Here is a 19,779-nt window from a genome sequence, read left to right as displayed (position 1 = left end):
AACTATCAAAATATATTTTATAGATTTGTTATTGAGCTTGAGAACTATAAAACCAAATCATATTCAATATGATGTGAACTATTGTAATCTTATAAAATATTCTTCTTCAATTAAGAATTTAAATGTATGAAGAAAAGTGGTCTGTACATATTTTAATCATTCTTTTATAAGGTCAAAAGGTTTGGAGATGGGCATGGTTGCACATCACTGTAAAGTCAGCTCTTTGGGAGACTAAGGCAGGAAGGAGGAAGATCAAATGATTGAAGTCAAGAGAATAGAAGCCGAAGAACCACACACAGACATGATCGATTAGAATCTCTAGGTAATGAACTGTGGAATGTTGGATAACATCTATCAGAAGAGATGGGTGCTAGCTAAATATCAGTGGCTTAAATAGCAAAATAAAATGGGAAACTATAAATCAGCAGAAAATCTAGTGTCCATCCCTGAGGGGCTGGTGTGTTTGAAAGCTCTTCCCTCCTAGGAAGTCAGGAGTGCGACACCAGAGGGCAGCAGCCATGACAGAGGACTTCAGAAACTGTGCCCTACACATTCCTTAACAGACATTTTAAAGAACAGAGGAGGAAGAAGGAGGAGACAGAAGTTGTCCCCTGCACTGGCCAAAGGAGGAGAGGCCCTGGCACACCAAGAAGAACCTCCTTTCTAGGCACTCTACTGAAGCAATGATGAGAAGTCATTTCAAAACAAGGCCCTGCTTCAGGAGGCAGCTCGACTATCCTAGACTCTCTGAGGATTGCAGCCAGGCAAACCCAGAGCAAAGGCAGATGGTGAAACATGGACGACAGAATACTTCTGAGTTGTAGAGGGGAAAGATCATGAGAACTGTGTAGTATTCAGTGAGGTGGAAGCCTGGTTAGAGCCAGAGTCTGCAGGAGGATTGAGATGCAGTCTCCAATTCCATATGAGAGACACTGAGAATCTCCTGCAGGAGGGATCAGTATTCTGAGCCCACCCTGTGGAGAACCTCTCACTGATGGGCCCAGTCAGCATCTGGGATCTGACCTCCCACAGGTGTGACTGGCATCTGGCAGTCCAGGAAGAACACTGAGAATCTGGACTCCGAGCAGGCAAGAGACCACATTCAGACTCTGCACATACAGTCATCCCTCTCCCCTTCTATTTCTCAGCCTTGTTTCCACTTCCACATATTTTTCTCTTTTCTCTGTTTCTCTACCATTCCAGTACCAACCACTAGTTTTATTCTGTTTCCCATCGCTCGCACACAGTAATTAATACCGCAGTGTACACAGTACTGCAAGTGTTCCTCTACTTTCCGAAATGATTGGAGCTGAAGAGGTGATCATTTTTTTTTTATTTGATAGTTGTTCTTACAGAGAACAATAATCTTCTCTCCTGAGAATATTGGATATTGATCCTGGTACTGATGCTCTAACTAGTGAATTAGATCCCCAGTTTAGCAATGAAAAATGAAAACCTCATCCTACTCTCACCAAGCCACGCCTTCCCCTAAGCAATTTGAACATTGCAGACACTTCCAGTGAGTGAATGAGGGTGATTAGAAGACATGTCCAACCAGTAATCTGACTCCATATGTGAAAATACCAATGTACAAATATGAGAAACATGAAAAACCGAAGCAACGTGACTCTTCCATGACTCACAGGGGTGCCCTCTAATGAGAGCAAATTAGTTGATGTCCCTGACAAGAATGTAAAACAATAATTTTAAGTTTGTTCAAATAAATCTAAGAAGCCACAAATACACCCTTGAATGAATTCCAAGAGAACATAAACAACATGAAGGAAAGAAGAAACAGATATGAAAGTGGAATTCAATAGTGACATAGAAATATTGAAAAAAATCAATATGAATGACTGGAAGTAAGAAGTACAGGATGTTGAATAGAAAGCTCCGCAGAAAGGCTCTGCAGCAAAATGGATCAAAGGGAGACAGAACACAGGACTTGAAGACGAGGGAGATGAATGAGAGTATTCAGATAATGTCAAAGTTAGATTAATAAGAAAGTACACACAGAATGTATGAGATTTGTAGGACACTATGATCAAACCAAGTCTACAAATTGTGGACACAGAAATAGGAAAAGTGTTTCATGTAAAAGACATAGAAAATATGTTTTAAAAAGCCACAAGAGAAAATTCTTCAAGTCTAGGAGATACACACTGAGGTACAACCGACATTTAGACTCCAAAACAGATAAGAGGAGAGTAGAACCTGTCCATGGCAGGTTATAGTTAGAGCACTAAATATATACTACAAAAAAGAATATTGACAGTTGCAAGAGAAATACCAGATCACAAAGGGAAGCCTATCCGAATAGCAGCAGATATCTTAACAGGAACTCTATAAGCCATTTAAAAATACTGTATTTCAGTCTCTGAAAGACAACACTTACCATTCCAGACTAAAATATCCAGCAAAGCTGTCATAACTGAAGGATCACCAAAAGATTTCATAGTGAAAACAAACAAGGGATCTATAAATACTAAGCCAGTTTTACAGAAGATGCTGAAGGAATCCTTTGGACTAAAGTTGTTGGCTGTTGGCTTGCTGTAAATTGCCTTTATTATGCTTAGGTATGTTCCCTGTATTCCTGATCACTCCAAGACCTTTATCATGAAGTGGTGTTGGATTTTGTCAAATGCCTTTTCTGCATCTAGTGAGATGATCATGTGGTTTTTTTTTTTTTGGTTTTTCGAGACAGGGTTTCTCTGTGTAGCTTTGCGCCTTTTCCTGGAACTCACTTGGTAGCCCAGGCTGGCCTCGAACTCACAGAGATCCGCCTGGCTCTGCCTCCTGAGTGCTGGGATTAAAGGCGTGCGCCACCACCGCCCGGCTAATTTTTTTCTTTATTTCTTCCTTAACCCATTGGTGATTCAGTTGAGCATTATTCAGTTTCCATGAGACTGTAGGCTTTCTGTAGTTTTTGTTGTTGTTGAAATCTAACTGTAAACCATGGTGGTCTGATAGAATGCAGGAGGTTATTCCAATTGTTTTGTATTTGTTGAGATTTGCTTTGTGGCCAAATATGTGGTTGATTTTAGAGAAGGTTCCATGGGGTGCTGAGAAGGAGGTATATTCTTTTTTGTTAGGATGGAATGTTCTGTAGATATCGATTATGTCCATGTGAGTCATGACATCAGTTAAGTCCTTTATTTCTCTGTTAAGTTTCGATTTGAGAGATCTGTCCAGTGGTGAAAGTGGGGTGTTGAGATCTCCCACTATTAATGTGTGGGGTTTTATATGTGATTTAAGCTTTAGTAATGTTTCTTTTACATATGTGGGTGCCCTTGTGTTTGGGGCATAAATGTTCAGAATTGAAACTTCATCTTGGTGGATCTTTCCTGTGATGAGTATGTAATGCCCTTCTTGATCTCTTTTGATTGATTTTAGTTTGAAATCTATTTTGCTGGATATCAGGATGGCTACACCTGCTTGTTTCTTAAGACCGTTTGATTGGAAAATCTTTTCCCAGCCTTTTATTTTTAGGTAGTGTCTATCTTTGAATTTGAGGTGTGTTTCTTATATGCAGCAGAAATATGGGTCCTGCTTTCATATCCATTCTGTTAGCCTGTGTCTTTTTATAGGTGAATTAAGTCCATTGATATTAAGGAATATTAATGACCAGTGATTGTTCATCCCTGTTATTTTTTTGGTGGTAGTGTGTGTGTACTTCTCTTCTTTGGGGTTTACTGCTGTGGTGTTATCTATTGCCCGTGTTTTCGAGGGTGTATCTGACTTCCTTCGGATGGAATTTTCCTTCTAGTGCTTTCTGTAGGGCTGGGTTTGTGGATAAGTATTGTTTAAATCTGGCTTTGTCTTGGAATATCTTGTTCACTTCATCTATGATGATTGAAAGTTTTGCTGGGTATATTAGTCTAGGCTAGAATCCATGGTCTCTTAGTCTGCATTACATCTGTCCAGGTCCTTCTGGCTTTCAAAGTTTCCGTTAAGAAATTGGGTGTTATTCTGATGGGTTTGCCTTTATAAGTCACTTGGCCTTTTTCCTTTGCTGCTTTTAATATTCTTTCTTTATTCTGTATGTTTAGTTGTTTAATTATTATGTGGCAAGGGGACTTTTTTGGGGGTCTAGTCTGTTTGGTGTTCTATAGGCTTCTTGTATCTTCATAGGCATTTCCTTCTTTAAGTTGGGAAAATTTTCTTCTATGATATTGTTGAATATATTTTCTGTGCCTTTGAGTTGGTATTCTTCTCCTTTCTCTATCCCTATTATTTGTAGGTTTGGTCTTTTCATGGTGCCCCAAATTTCTTGGACATTTTAGGTCATGACTTTGTTGGCTTTAGTGTTTTCTTTGACTGATGAATCTATTTCTTCTACCGTATCTTCAATGCCAGAGATCCTCTCTTCCATATCTTGCATTCTGTTGGTTATACTTGCATCTGAAGTTCCTGTTCATTTATTCAGATTTTCTATTTCCAGCATTTCCTCTGTTTGTGTCTTCTTCATTTTTTTCTATTTCCCTTTTCAGGTCTTGGACTGTTTCCCTCATCTGTTTCATTGCTTTTTCATGATTTTCTTTCAGGGATTTATTGTTTTCTTCTGCTTTTTTTGTCCTTCCCTCTAGGGTTTTTTTTTTTTTTTTTTTTTTTTTTTTTTTAGCGTTCTTCCCGTTTTTTGTTTGTTCCTCCATTTCATTTTTGATTTCTTCTTTATAAGCCTCTAGCATCTTCATGATGTTACTCATAAGGTTGCTTTCTTCTGCTTCTTCCATTTTATGATGTTCAGGTCTAGCTGTTGGAGGAGGGCTGGGTTCTGGTGATGCTGTATTGCTCTTCATTTTGTTGTATGTACTTCTGCCTTGACGTCTGCCCATCTCCGTGTGGATTTGCTCTTGGTCTTATCAGCGCTCTTGGTCCAGATAGAGCTGACAGATTCAGGAAGCCTTTCTCTGGTCCAGATGGAAGCTCTCTTGTCCAGATGGGAGTTCCAGGCCGGAAGGGAGGGTGGGGGAGGGAGGGGTTTCTCTAAGTCTCAGGAAGTGGCTGGGGTCTCAGATGGCTGGGTGTAGGAGTAGGGCATGGAGATTGCAGGGTCTGTCTGGGGTCTTAGAAAAGGGGTACCTTCCCGTGGGGCCTGCCCGATGGCCAGAAACTGGGGCCCAGTTGGGCAGGTCTTCCTGGAATGGCTGGTGCCCAGGGATGGGACCTAGGGGCGGCCTCTCTGGGTATCTCTTCCTATATTTCTTCCAGCTATGTTTTAAGAGCTGGGTGCCACCCGGAAACCATACTCCTCCTTCGTCTTTCCACCTTTTCCTGACACTTTTTACCTGATCTCCCAAACTGACTCCTTCAAATAATGGCATCATTTTTTTGCAAGTGATTTCATTATTGTTTCTGTCTCCTAAGTTTAAAAATGTGCCTCTTGGCTGGGCAGTGGTGGCACACGCCTTTAATCCCAGCACTCGGGAGGCAGAGCCAGGTGGATCTCTGTGAGTTTGAGGCCAGCCTGGTCTATAGAGTGAGATCCAGGACAGGCAACAAAGCTACACAGGGAAACCCTGTCTGGAAAAACAAAACAAAACAAACAAACAAAAAAATCCAAAACAAAACAAAATGTGCCTCTCCTCTTATCTTCGCGCTTTCTACTCAAAGCGAATACTTCATTAGGGTGCCCTCCCTGGTATCCAGGGTCTGTGTTTTCCTCTCCAATCTCCTGCTGCCTACCACAGTAAGGACCTAGATTATCTCATTACAACTCCTATCAAGGCTACCCAGCTCACTGATAGAAGAATATAACATTGCATGGAACAAACATAGAATTAATTATTCCTTTGCTGAAACACCAACCATTACATAGGATACCATTTACTGTTAGCTACTTGACAGCACCTGTGTGGATATGAACTCTCTTCTTTAGCCCTGTGTGAAATCCTCTCAGGCATCTTCACTCTTCTCTCTCCTTATAACTACGTCTCCGCAGGAGTCTTTTACTGGGTCGACTAGCCTAATTCTCTTCAGCACAATTCTGATTTTGTCCTCAAAAGCACTGTCTTTTAAGCAGCACCTTAATCCTAGACAAATGGAGACAGTTTTCACCATACCTCTTCTTGTATACTGTGTTGTTATGACGCTAAGTGCTAGGCATGTCAGAGTGAATCAAATAATTCCCATCTTCCTAGAACGATGGATGACACGCACAATTCCAATGTGATATAAACATAATTTTGTGAGGGCGAGGCAGAAACTAACATTGAGGAATCAGAGTTTCTTAACAGACCGTGAGCAGATGAGTGGATAGGAAGCAGCTGAAGTGTAGATGTATGTTGGATGGATGGAATTATCATTAAATGAAAGGAATGATTTACATTAACCATAGAAGATAGAGTTAAGTATTTACTCAAGAACCCCAGTATTTGTGTGACTTTTCTTTTTGTGGTGTGATTTGCAAGTGGGATGGGAATGAATGAGGGGCGATGGATGTATTTTAAAAAGATGTACTAACATGACAGAGCTATTGTTGCCTGGCTCTCCAGTTTGGGATTTACACAGAGACAAATGATATGCCATGGATTAGTAATAGCAATTTAATCTGAAGTAAATGTGAATACAAAGGCAAGTGGGAATCTGGTATAACATTTATTTGCAGTGCTGACTTTTTAAAAATCAGGTATCTTCTTACATGTAGCCATGCTCCAACATCCTTCTCAATCCTTTTTCCAAACTACCCTACTTGACCAGGTTGTGTAAGTAAGGTCTTGCCTTCTCCAACTCCCTTCCTTACCCTGCCAGCTCTCACTGAGAGTCTTGCTCTGGCAATCCCAATCTATCATCTTTTCAAGGATTTATTGTTCTCTGAATCCTCACATTAAGTCACTGTAGTTCCCCAGAGCTGGTCCACTGCCTGAAGCCACTGGGTGTTTATCTCCCAAGAAAGAAAACATATAATTAAATTTGTGTTTCTTGATTATATTCTGTTTTTTGTAGTGAGAAACATTACTATTCATTAATGAACTCATTTTCCCCCCCAGTTACAGAATTTTAAGCCCCACAGTCCCTTAATCGCACATACTTTAGCTGACAAAGGGACGAGGAACTCTGTAAATGCCTCATTGACTGCAGCCTCCTGTTTGCACATCTGTTTCCCTTCTCACCTCCACACCAGTGAGCTAGAGGGTGAAGGACAGACCTTCAGGGTGGGGTGAGAAAGGTTCCGTTCTTCAACTTCCATCTCAAATTTCTGAAATGGGGACACACTTTCTCTTTCTAATTTCTGTTTTTTTTTCCTCAGTTTTTGTACCTCATTGTCTTTTCTTTCTCTGTGAATGAAATGTGTAGAGTGGAAAGAAACATTCTTGATTTAAATGGGGGATGTACTGCATGGCACAAACTGCATAGCCCCTCACCTGTTTTGTTGCTCATCAGCTGTGTGACAGTAGGGGACCTTCTAAACAAGTTGACGTCACATGTTTCCTTTTATGTGCTAAATATAGTAAGGCCTATATAACAGAATTATAGTGCAGATTAGAATCCAGACATAGTTGGCATGCCAGTTTATGCCAATTAAAATAATAATTATACTCTCTTTTTTTTTTTTTTTTAATTTTGAGACAGGATTTTACTATGTAGCCCTGGTCGTCCTGGAACTCACTCTGTAGACTAGGCTGGCCTCAAACTCACAGAGATCCACGTGCTTCTGCCTCTTGAGTGGTGGGATTAAAGGTGTGTGCCATTATGTCTGACTTTTTAAAATAATCATTATTCTTATTGAAGTTCTGAGGTTTAAAAAAATCTTCTATCTATCATACTTACCTGGCAGGTGAGATTCCATGATGACGAAGGTGGTTTTCCCTGGGCGAGGCTTATCCATTGCACTCTGGATGTGCTGACCTCTGCGATTTCCTCAAATGCGGGGAAACTCGACTGCATAATAGAAAAGAAAAAACAAAAACAAAAAAAAAAAAAACAACTTCTATCATTTGTGTGAAAGCTTTTTCTTTTTCTTTTGAGAATTTAAGTTCTTTACATAGGCTCAGTATTTTCAAAATGTTCTTTTACTGCATTTAGTTTATCTTCCCTTGAGCACTGTATTATCATTTTAATATTCACATCTATTTTTCCTGTCTCTACCTAAGTCAGGATTATCCATGTTAAGTATCACACATAGAAAGATAGCATATCGAGGTAAAAAAGAGTAATTTAAGAATAAATGAATTATTTCACTCTTACTAAGGATAATTTTGAGAGTAGAACTTGATATAGTTCAATTCCTAACTGTTTTGTGGCCTTTAGGTTGGGGAGTGTTCTAAATTTCTGTTTCCCTATATTAACTAGCATTAACTATTATCAATGTGAATAAAATAGAATTTGTCTTTTTCTTCATGCAACTAGAAGCATATTCTCAAAGAATTATCATCCTCATCATCCTCATTATTATCAACATTTTTGCAGGTGCTAAGGTGGTCTGGATTGGATACTATGGCATAGTATATAACCTGGTGAAGATGTCATGGGAACTTCAGGGTGATGAGGAACAGGATGGACTTAGAAACTTGATATGGCAAACACTCCAAAAGATAAAGGATTCTGAGCAAGATCCACGAATCCAAAGCGCACTAATAATAGCCCACGTGAGTCCACAAACATGTCTTTCTATTAGCAAGAGTGATGTTTGTCAGGTTTCTATGAAAAGTGAAATTTCCACGTTCAGTGAGCAGTAGTGATTCATCATTGAGAGCATGGATTTTAGAGTTCCGTTCTTGACTATTTTTGTTTAAGGATGAGAGGTGAGCTCTCGAGGATAGCAGAAAATGAGAGCCTTGAAACTTTTAGGGTAAGCAGAATTAAAAAAATATAAGAAACCCAGGCCACAAACAAATGAAAAAGCCCAAGCAAAATTAATGCAACCATTGAATTTGGATATGGTGAAAAGTTCTGACAGATGTGTAGTAGGTGCATACCACTGAAGTTACAAAGTCGTAGTTTTCCCCCCTCTTTTCAGAAAACAAACAAACAAACAAAAATGGTGGAGAAGCTTGGTAAGTACTAGATGCTTGAGGAGCATTACATGTACTTCTGACTTCAGGGTTCTTTCTGGGAAGGGAGGTAGAGTAGATGAATGAAGGTACTATTTTTCACAAGGAGCTGTCCAGAGGTCAGCTGTCCCCTGTGATTTCTTAGAGTTTGTAGAACTCTGTAGGTCCTTCTGGCTTTTAGAGTCTTCATTGAGAAGTCAGGTGTTAGCTAATGGATCTGTGTTACTTGGTCTTTTTCCCTTGCAGCTTTTTATATATTGTATATATTTAGTGTTTTGATTGGTATTTGTCTTGGATAATTTTTTTTTGGTTCTGTCTATTTGGTGTTCTGTATGCTTCTTGTACCTTGAAAGGCATCTTCTTCTTTAGGTTAGGGAAATTTTCTTCTATGATGTTGTTGAAAATAATTTCTGTACATTTGCCTCAGTTTTGGGTCCTTCTATTCCTATGATTTGTGGACTTGGTCTTTCATAGTGTCCAAGATTTTCTAGATATTTTGTTCCTGGATTTGTTCAGATTTAACATTTTCTTTGATGTGGTATCCATTTCTTCTATCTTTTTAAAAATAATTTATTTTTTATTTTATGTACATTGGCATTTTGCCTGCATGTACATCTGTGTGAGGGTGTCAGAGTTTTAGACAGTTGTTAGCTGCCATGTGGGTGCTGGGAATTGAACCTGAGTCCTCTGGAAGAACAGTTGGTGCTCTTAACCACTGAGCCATCTCTCTAGCCCCCCATTTCTTCTATCTTGTTTTCAGTGTCTGTGACACTTTTTCCATGTCTTATATTCTTTTGGTGAGGCTTACCTCTAAGCTTTTGTATGGCTTCCTAAGTTTTTCTTTTCCAGTTTTATCTCAGTTTGGGTTTTCTTTAGTAATTTTATTTTTACTTTCATGTCTTGAACACATGCACACATCCACACAATCCCATACACCATGCACATACACACAAGTGGCTTTCAGATGGACCATGAGAGTATGAAGAAGTAAAATTTGGGAAAAATTTTAATTTGTTTTGCAAAAAATAAAGAAGATATTAAGAAAAATGGAGTAATAGACTACGCAATAAAATATATAAAATTGATTCATACAGAAATTATTTTTTGGAGTAAAGTAAAATAGACAATTTGTAAAATAGTAACAATTGGAAAATTAGAGAAATGTTCATCACAAAACTGGAGGGGTAGATGGAATAAAGCTCTAAGAAAATAATTGTAAAACAATGGTTAGAAGGTCTTTTTACAAGTTTATGCTAACGCATTTGAAAACGCAAAGTGTAAAGGTTGGTTTTAATGTCAACTTGGCACCAATTAGGATCACCTGAGTAGGGAGCTAAACCTGAAGTATTGTCCTGATTGGCTATTGCTGTTGTCCTTGGTCGTCTCCCAGAGATCGAAGGTAAGTCCCTATTGCGGAAGACACCATGAACTTTGGACATAGGACTCTGAGGACCTGATTTGAAAGTCTTTTCCTGGGGGTGACTTTTATAGTCCTAGAAGGTGCTATGCAACCTGTCAAGGGGGAGAACCAACAGTCCTACACAGCTGTGAAGCCTTAGGACCACAACTATGGCCAGCAAGGCAAGGTTTCCCTAAAGGTGCAATAATGGCATTCGTATCCTGGTGCTACCCAACAGCTCTCTAATTGGACTTAAGGCTTGCTTGACAGGAGCAAAATCCTTCCTGGTACTGGAAACATAGACAACTACTTGAGGCTAGTGAAATCACGGACCTAGAAGAGAGCAGACTACCATCAATTTACTACACTAGCACACGTCCTAACTGTATTCTACATACTTACCCCGTTGCCAGCATAGCTCCCAACTCCCACCAAAGTAGTAGAGATCATCAGAGAACAACCATAGCTGGTCAAAATACAGAGAAGAAGTGGTGGCATGGTGGCAAGGCCCACTGGGCACCTCTACAACACAATTCCCAGGGTGCAGGGGGCATCAAAGATGAGGGGAAGAAAAATTGTAAGAGCCAGAGGACCAGGAAGTCTGCTGTAAGGTTGCTTCTCTTAGAACTGACAGGGAAGTTTTCCTGGATGATGCCTCAAAAATAGGGCTATCTAAATAAGACCTAGACAGTGACACTAACAGACATGCTAACATGTAAAGGGGAAATCTCCAGGCTAGCCAATACCAGTGGTCAGCTCTGAAATCACACACACACCACCACCACCACCACCACCACCAAATAGATTTAACAGGTTGTGTTTATATATTCATGCATGCATCTATAATTCACACAGATATAACCCATATATATATAATTCATACATATGCAAATTAGGGAAAGAAGTCAGAAATTTGATAGGGAGCAAGGAGAAAAAGACACAGAAGGAGTTGGAGGTAGCAAAGGGAGCAAGAGGGAATGATTTGATTATATTTTAGTAATATTTAAAAAATCCATCCTCCAAAGCTACAAATATATTTCTGAATTCTTAGACCATCCCAGAAATAATTGATTTACTGTATATAAAAATATGATGGTTTAGATTTAGCTGAGCAGTAATTGTTAATGTTTAAAGTTAAATACATAATTAAAAAAAAAGAGAGAGAAAGCCCTGATTGCTGTAATTGATGTGGGAAGGTGTGAGAGTCACCTTAGGATAGGAGCCTAGATCCAAAGGCAGTGGCAGAAGAATGATCCCTCCCCTTTTGTTGGCTCAGCCTTCCCCATTGCTCTGAGTTGAGTCGATGCTGCTGATGCTGATGCCGCTGATGCTGATGATAATGCTGCTGATAATATTGATGCTGCTGATGCTGATGCTGACCCCTTTGCTGCTGTCAGAACCAAAGTCTCTAGGCTTTTATGCTCCAGCTTTCCTGGAAACTTCCAGGTTTTTGATACCAGATTGTGACTGCTAAGACACACAGCATCATGGACTGAGCAACTCCTGGGCTTCTCCAATGTGAGATATCCACAGTGGGCCTACTCCTACTGTGGAGGCGCCCAGCCCCAGCCACCGACTGCTGATAGTTCTCAGCTTCTCAAGTGTGAAACAATTGTAACTTTTTTTTAAAAAACCATAAACTGACACTAGTAAATTCTTTTAATATATGTTCATCCTATAGGTTATGTTTGTCTAGAGAACCCCGACTAGTACAGTGAGAATGAGTGATTTTCTGAAAAAATAAAAAAATGATAGAATTTATTTAGTATATGAAGGCAACCAAGATGAACGTATTCATTGTCACATTATTTAACACAGCACTAAGTCATGACAACCTGTACACTTACGTGTGCCTATTTGCCATTGGAAACATGTCAGATGATACATGAAAAATGTGAAGAAGTTTATCAGACTTCAGTACTGGAACGTCCATGAACAGAAATGAAACAATAGAGTTTAAATTCCAACTTCATTCAATCGCCTGGACTTGGGACAAACTACACCCCACAGCCTCAGTTGTCTTACGTTCCAAAGCTGTGTGCTCAGGAAAACTTACCTGCTCACAGGCAGAGCTGCTATTGGACACACAGAGGAGAGGGAAGGCCCCATGACAGAGCTTGGGAACCCCAGTGAGGAGGCCCTAGTGTAAACAGGAGCCCAGTACAGAAATGCTGTGCTTGAGTGACCTTGAGTGTATTTCTACCTCAGTTCTTCTCAGAAAGTGAGGCCGATATCCTTCAATGCATAGGCTTCCGGTGATTATTGAGTTAATATTGTAAGGCAAATAAAATTTTTGCTAAACAAATAAATAAAAAGATAAAAGTTATGTTTTGAAGCTTCATTTTCTTAGTACTTCTATAATGGAACTATGGGGAAGGGAACATTTGCATTCAATATAAAAACTTAACATCAAATGTTGATAAGCTTCACATGAAAAATTAAAAAATTGAAAAACATTTTGAGGGCATAGTTACCATACAAAGGAAAGCAATTAATTGAGAAGATAGTTACCATACAAAGGAAAGCAATTAATTTTTTTTCTTCTGTAGTAGTTTCTTTGTGTCTTCAAGTCATGAAACTATGGTCCAAAGGCTAGAAAAACCTCCCAGAGTTGATGGAGTCCCACTGATTTCAGGAGTACGACTACTGTTGTTACTTAAAGGTTCCAAACATCTGGAGTGGGGAAGCTGAGCTGGAATCGATGAGGCTCTCATGGGCATGAGTTACTCTTAACTTTGGATATAACTGTGAATGAAATTCTGTACATTAGCAAGTGTCCTTGTGGTCCCTCAGGTTTCTGTCTTCTGGTGGTGAGGGTAAGCAGCCATGCTGACTGGCCTGTCAGGCCCAAGACACCACTTAAGAAACTGCTTGAAGAAGTTCACTGTGCGGGGCAAACTGTTCTGCTGTAGATTTGTTTCCTTTAGAGGCATTTCTAAGTATGCTGACTAAACAACAAACTGGCTCCTGTCTCATGGGTGTTTTACAGCTTGCTTATAGCAGTGAATAAGTAACTGAGATATCTATCATAAAGTTTCCTTTCCTCTGGACTCATTGGCACTCAAGTCCTTTTCCTTAAATTAAAATTACCTTTTCCATTTTCTAGGCTTTTAGGTGGTTCTCACTGGACAACCATGTACATTTCTTTCCAAGAAAGCCATTTTGAACTTAGTGAGTCTCTCTCCTGAATTGCAGATATGACATTGCAGTAATGTGGATACAATGGGTGTTTACAAAATGCTGTTATTTCTTTATGTCTTATTTTCAGTCACTTCCATTATCTTCAAGTATACTGTTTTCTGTTGTCTGAGTTTCTTGTTCTTTCTTGGGTTTAAATTAATGATTAATTATTCAATTATGTAATTTGTTATTTTGAATTCAATAAACATTAATAGGTAGAAGATCAGTCGATTGACTCCACTGTATACAGTGCATTGTCAAAGCATGTGAATGGTCCCTGTTGATGATTCAGAGTCTGTAATCCATATTCTTAGTACAAAATGAAACCTGAACATGTCAGCTTTTTAATCCTCAATATGCTGTGAGTGATGAACTATGGAAGAGCAGGAGGCTTTTGTTTTCCCTTGGAAGAAAACAGATAACTGACTGCCCACTGGAACTAAAATGTTTGCCATTATGCTCCCCTTAAGTTTTATCTTTATTTTTTGGTTGAGAACTCAGAATGAAACAACAATAAAAAGAAAATATCAAATCAATTGTAGTGACCACCAGCATATCACTCAATAATCCCTCTACTGGGACTTGGGACTGAAATTCTCCACATATTCTCTGTGACCCTCACCCCTCACTACAGACTCTTTGGAAGGATAATGGGAATGGCAGTCAGAGTTCTGGACAACTTTGTTACAGAGTAGGAGGTGCATTTCTCTCACAGATCTTTATTCTTTTCTGTTTGTTTCTGTCATTCTTTAATCATGCCTGCTGTTTTCTGATCTTTTATCTATTTTCCATGTCACCTCAAATCTCAAACGGATGATACGTCAACTCAATAAGCCAGCCCTTATTTGTGTTTTCTATAATTAGAATTCTGTTTATACACCTGCTTTCTGGGCCAATCATTTGATATAGGATGTTCTTCTGTTTTCAGAGTTTTAGTAAATATCTATAGATAATTACATTTGAAATTCATAAGTCAATCAGACATAGCAAATATATTAGCTACTAGATGATGCTAACAAAGCCACAGTACTCAGGCAATTAACGGACTGCTAGATAAGAGCTCAATCACCACACATGATGGTTTCTTTTCAATGCTTAGAAGAGTTTCGAGGGCTATCAGTTACTTGAACTAGGAAATGATTGGGAGGCAAGTTTTCTTCAGAGAAAACTCTAAATTAGAACTTTCAGAAAGCAGTTATATCAATTTAGTATAAATTAAGTTAGTACTAAATTAATATTATGTAATATGACGTAAGTATATGCATATGAGGAAGACCAGAAGACAATCAGTCTAGGCCCGCCTTCTATTAGGGTTATCTAGAGTTAGAGCCAATTGAATTACTGAACAGCAAAAATATAATTTCTAGACACAAACCCTAAGGATCTACTATGACTTAGAAGTATCATTTATTTTGCATTTGCTTACTGCTAAGATAGTACAAATGGAAGAAAAATTATAAGTTTCCTATAGGCTAATACAATTTTCAAGATAGCAAAAAACGTTCCCCCAGCTTCCTCCTCAGGCTGCTGTTCCCCATGAATACTGACTGGCTCTGCCTTGGTGACCCAGAGCCCTATTGTCGTGATTAGTGATGATGAACCAGGCTACACTCTAGATTTATTTTGTATGCCTAATTATTATGCCGAGGGCTTGGAAAAGGTGTTTATTCCCTGTTGGCTGATTCTGGACAGGACTGAAAGACTTGATAAAGATGTCATGAGAGAGATGGGAGGCCATCACATTGTGGCTCTCTGTGCTCAAGGGGAGCAGCTTGTTGTTTGCTGATCTGCTGGATCACATTACTCACTGAATAGAAGTGATTATAGTTCCCTTCCGATGACTGTAGATATTATGAGACTGAAGAGCTACTGTAGTGGCCAGTCAACAGGGGACATAAAAGTTATTGGAGATAATTTCTCAGTTTTAGTTGGAAAGAATGTCTTGATGAACATACAGTTGATGCAGGTAACACAATGCAAACCTTTTTTCCTTGGTCAAGCAGCACACCTCCCAAATGTTCAGTGTCACAAGCTTGTTGGTGAAAATGACCTCTCCAAGTGTTGGATATAGGCAAGACTTTGTTGGATTTGAAATTTCAGACAGCTTTGTTGTTGACTGTGCCCTTGACTATAATTAGAATTTCAGGGATTTGAATCCCGTTTGTGTCATTAGTGGATCTGGAAAAGTCAAATTCCAGAGTCTCTGATGAGAGTTCAAGTTGAGTCTGTAAACTTGAGGCATCCCATCGACATTGCCTCTAAAGTTATCAAGTGTTCTAATTCTGTGGCTGCCTCCTTAGTAATGCTTTCTGCATGAACATTGTATGAATTTTATATTTGATATTTTTAGAAATGTCAGTTGCTACATTCCCGCACTTTTGATTTGCACTATGAGCCTGTAGGCAGACTATCTATTCCCTCTTGTAGATTGTTGCTAACTTGTGAGTAAAACACATCTCTTAATTGCCACTATTAAATAATAATACTGAGATTGTACCAGTAAGAAACATTTAAGGGGAAGATGTATTAGCTTTTTAATTGGTATTTTAATTTTGATATATTCAGGAAAGACCAGATGTGATTGAATATTGTTAATTATACCGGCATGCATTAGAACAGTCTGAAGCAGTCAGTTTCATATCATTGACAGCTTCTAAGAGGTTTTTGCTCAGTTGAATAAACCTAAGTTTCATCAGTGTATTGGCTGTACTTTGCCACTTGGATTATTTCAGGGAATTATTTCCAACAGTTCATAAATATAAATAAATTCTAAAAATTAAAAAAGTAAAAGTATGAAAATGTACTTACTGAGCCCTATGAAGTCTATTTTTACTTAATATAGAAATTCAAAGAAGTCTGAAACAATAATCTTGACATATAAATTTTAGTATGTTACCCAGTAGACATTCTCCAAAAGTATATCAATAATTGAAATGAGAGATTAAATATATGGGTAGCCCTTTCAAAACACATTGCACATTCTAGACACTCACATGATACTATGTTATAGTACTGAGAAATAAACCATTGCTAAATTCAAGTAGTATTTGAGCTGCAAACATAAATTATGACTTTAATTAGTGATGGAAGGTGGCAAGGTAAGAGAACATTTCTTAGATGATGAGATACTATGAGGAAGTCTTCAGCTGACTTGTCTAGTTTGGAAAATAATTTGGATTGTGCAGTAGTAGGCATTAATTTGAAAAGTACATTTAGAATATCTAAGTGTAGATATTTGCTTGGTTTCATAAATATAAAGAATCTAAATAGAGCAATTTGGAGAGAAAACTATCTTCACTGAATTTTAGTCGTTTGTTAATTTTATAGTGTGAAATTCGTACACTACATATATATTCAAAATAATGAATTACTGCTTTGGAAATTGTAGTATATAGTAATTGCTCACATTTATTTGAGGTTCTTTTTCTGATATTTTGCATAACTTTCTCTATTCCAAGTCTTGACTTGATTTGGATAATGGCAGATTTTACATAAGCCAAAGTTTGAAAGCTGCTTACTAAGGGAAGTCTTTTGTGTCTTTTCCTGGAACCTCTCCACTATCTTGTCCCAAAGTCATCTAGTAGAAGCTTAGATAAAACATGGTGCCAAGCAGACCCTTCCTAGCTCATGCCCTTCCCTCCTCAAGACTGGTCAGTCTCCAGTGGATCCAACAGCACAGAAATGAGTCCAATAAAATCATGACCATCTTTCTGCTGTTCCCAGCCCAGCACTGACCTTGACACTGAATTAAGTAAATGGCTGTGTTGTTAAGATTCTGAGTTTAGGAGTGATACATCTAGACAGTGAGTTTGGGGTTTGAGAGCTATATAAATGGAATTTTATCCCACTACACTCTATTTATTATTTTTGTTTTGCTTGAGTGTTTGAGACAAGGATTTATTATGCTCAGACTGGCCTCAAACTTATGTATTAGAGGCCAGTCTTGAATTCCTGACTGCCTCCACTTCCCAAGAAACAAAATTATATGCATGTACCATCCTTCTGTTTCACTCTTACCACTTAAAAAAGACAGTAATAGGATTATTAAAATTGGTAAAACATTTACTGTGTATTATATTTAGTTATTGGACTATCATAAAATTATGATATATGTTGTTTTTACCTTTATTACAGACATGGAAATTGAAAATTTAAATGAAGATTCATATTTTCTTTCTTTTAGGTACACAGTTACCCAAACTGCTTGAAATCAAACCCATATTATATTCTGGCTCCCCTTCCTCCACTGAATTCCTTTAAAAAAAATCTTGAGTGTGTTGTTTGTGTGTGCATATGGCATGTGTATGCTGAGCAAGCCATGAAGAGCAAGTCTATAAACAGCTTCCCTCCATGGCCTCCGAATCAGCTCCTTCCTCCAGGTTCCTGCCCTGTTTGAGTTCCTGTCCTGATTTCCTTAGATGATGAACAGCGATGTGGACGTGTAAGCCAAATAAACCCTTTCCTTTCCAAGATGTTTTTTTGTTATGGTGTTTCATCACAGAAATAGTAACCCTAACTAAGAGAGAATTTGACAGAAGATCATGGGATATTGCTGTGACAGACCTGACCATGTTGCTTTTGGAAAGATTATGGAAGGACTTGGGAATTTTGGGCTGGAGAAGCCATTGAGTGTGGAGAGCTCAAAAAGCCCTTGAGTATTGAGAGCTCCGTGGACTGTTCTGCAGAAGATAAAAATGTTGAGAGTAATGCAGATCTGGATTGTGGAGTTTTAGAGGGAAGTTTGAGAGTCCCTTAAAGATTCTATTGGAGCCATCTGCAATTTTAAATTAATCATCTCTGGTTCTGACCAGCTGGAGCTGAGATATCAGCAGTGATTAATGAGAGGCCAGAACCATCTAAGGGAAACCTTTGCTTTACTGGGACAACTGATGCTGGTCAGCTGGAGCTGAGAAGTTATTGGGGATTAAGAGGAGACCAGCATCATTGAGGTGAAGTCTTCTGGGAAGTGTTTTCTCAGTTTCAACACACAGAAGCTATCTATATTCCAGAGGTGGTCAAGGTTGGACCTTATGCTAGCAGATGCACTTGGTCATGTAGAAGAGTCACTCAGGTGGTGGTGGTTTTGAAAGCATGAAGGAATCGTGGAGAGCAGCTGAGGTTTGGCTCTGTGAGAGGCCAGGAGAGGCCATTGGTGAAGACACAGCTTCAGTAGCAAATGAAGCCTCGGGATTGAAGAGGTCATGCAGAGAGTTGAGGCTTGGTATCATGAAGAGAGCCCAGGAGAGGCTAGGTCAAAGTGCAGTCTAGTTCTAACAAGAAACCCCAGCATTTTGGAGATGCCAGTGCCTTGGGACAACGAGCACAGCAGCAGTCATAGAGTTGGGTCTGCCTGAGCCTCTGAGACACGCTGTTGTTGAGTGCTGTGGGAAGCCCTTGGGAGGAGCCCAGGCTATGGTGAGTGAATCCCACAAGTCTAACACTGAGCTTTGTATTGCTGGAGCTGGTTTTATTTTGTTTAGCTTGTGACTGTGCCCTGTTTTTTTCCCCCCTTTTGGAATAAGAAAGTACTTAACTTATTTTGGTTTTACATGAGTCTACAGTGGACAGACTTTGGACTTTGAGAAAGATTTTGGATTTTAAAAGAGACTCTGGATTCTTTAAAAAGGATTGAATTTCAAAGTGTTGGAATTAGCGAAGATTGTAGGACTTTTAACTTTGTAATATAGTTTATATTGTGATATTTATTAGTGTGAGATCTTGGGGATAAACAAAATAGGAAAAGTTATTGTTAAATAGTGTTGTATTAGTTTGTCAGGTTGACAAGGGGTCAATTATTCTGACTAGAGTTTTATGTCAACTCTATACAAGCTAGAGTCATTTTGGAAAAGGGAATCTCAGCTGTAAAAAAGGCCCCAATTAGATTGTCATGAGATAAAGCTGTGGTGCATTTTCTTGATTGGTGATTGATGAGAGAGGGCCTAGCTCTCTGTGGCTTGTGTCACATCTGGGCTGGTGGTCTTGGATGCTGTAAGAAAGTAGGCTGAGCAAGTCATGGGGAGCAAGCCTGTTAATAGCACTCCTCCGTGGCTTCTGTATCAGTTCCTGCCTCCAGGTTCTTGTCCTGTTTGAGTTCTTGCCTGATTTCCTTTGATGATGAATAGTGACATGGAAGTGTAAGCAAAGTAAACCCTTTCTTCCAAAGGTTCTTATGGTCATGTTGTTTCATCATAGCAATAGTAATGCTAA

General features: G+C 38.9%; 1 protein-coding gene and 2 pseudogenes across 2 annotated transcripts in view; all 3 read left to right on the top strand.

The window, feature by feature from the left end:
• The window catches only part of Tmem232 (transmembrane protein 232), a 270,950-nt gene that overhangs the window by 116,144 nt on the left and 135,027 nt on the right, over window positions 1–19,779 (top strand). For both annotated transcript variants that reach the window (XM_037210170.1, XM_037210169.1), the window contains exon 11: window positions 8,410–8,588. In XM_037210170.1, coding sequence (XP_037066065.1) covers window positions 8,410–8,588 — 179 coding nt within the window. The remainder of the gene's footprint in view (window positions 1–8,409; window positions 8,589–19,779) is intronic.
• On the top strand, window positions 7,763–7,891 carry LOC114696341 (annotated as a pseudogene).
• LOC119088958 lies at window positions 15,113–15,779 on the top strand (annotated as a pseudogene).

Source organism: Peromyscus leucopus, chromosome 13, assembly GCF_004664715.2.
Source record: "Peromyscus leucopus breed LL Stock chromosome 13, UCI_PerLeu_2.1, whole genome shotgun sequence".
In the NCBI taxonomy this organism is placed as follows: domain Eukaryota; kingdom Metazoa; phylum Chordata; class Mammalia; order Rodentia; family Cricetidae; genus Peromyscus; species Peromyscus leucopus.
This window is presented reverse-complemented; position numbering and strand designations above follow the sequence as displayed.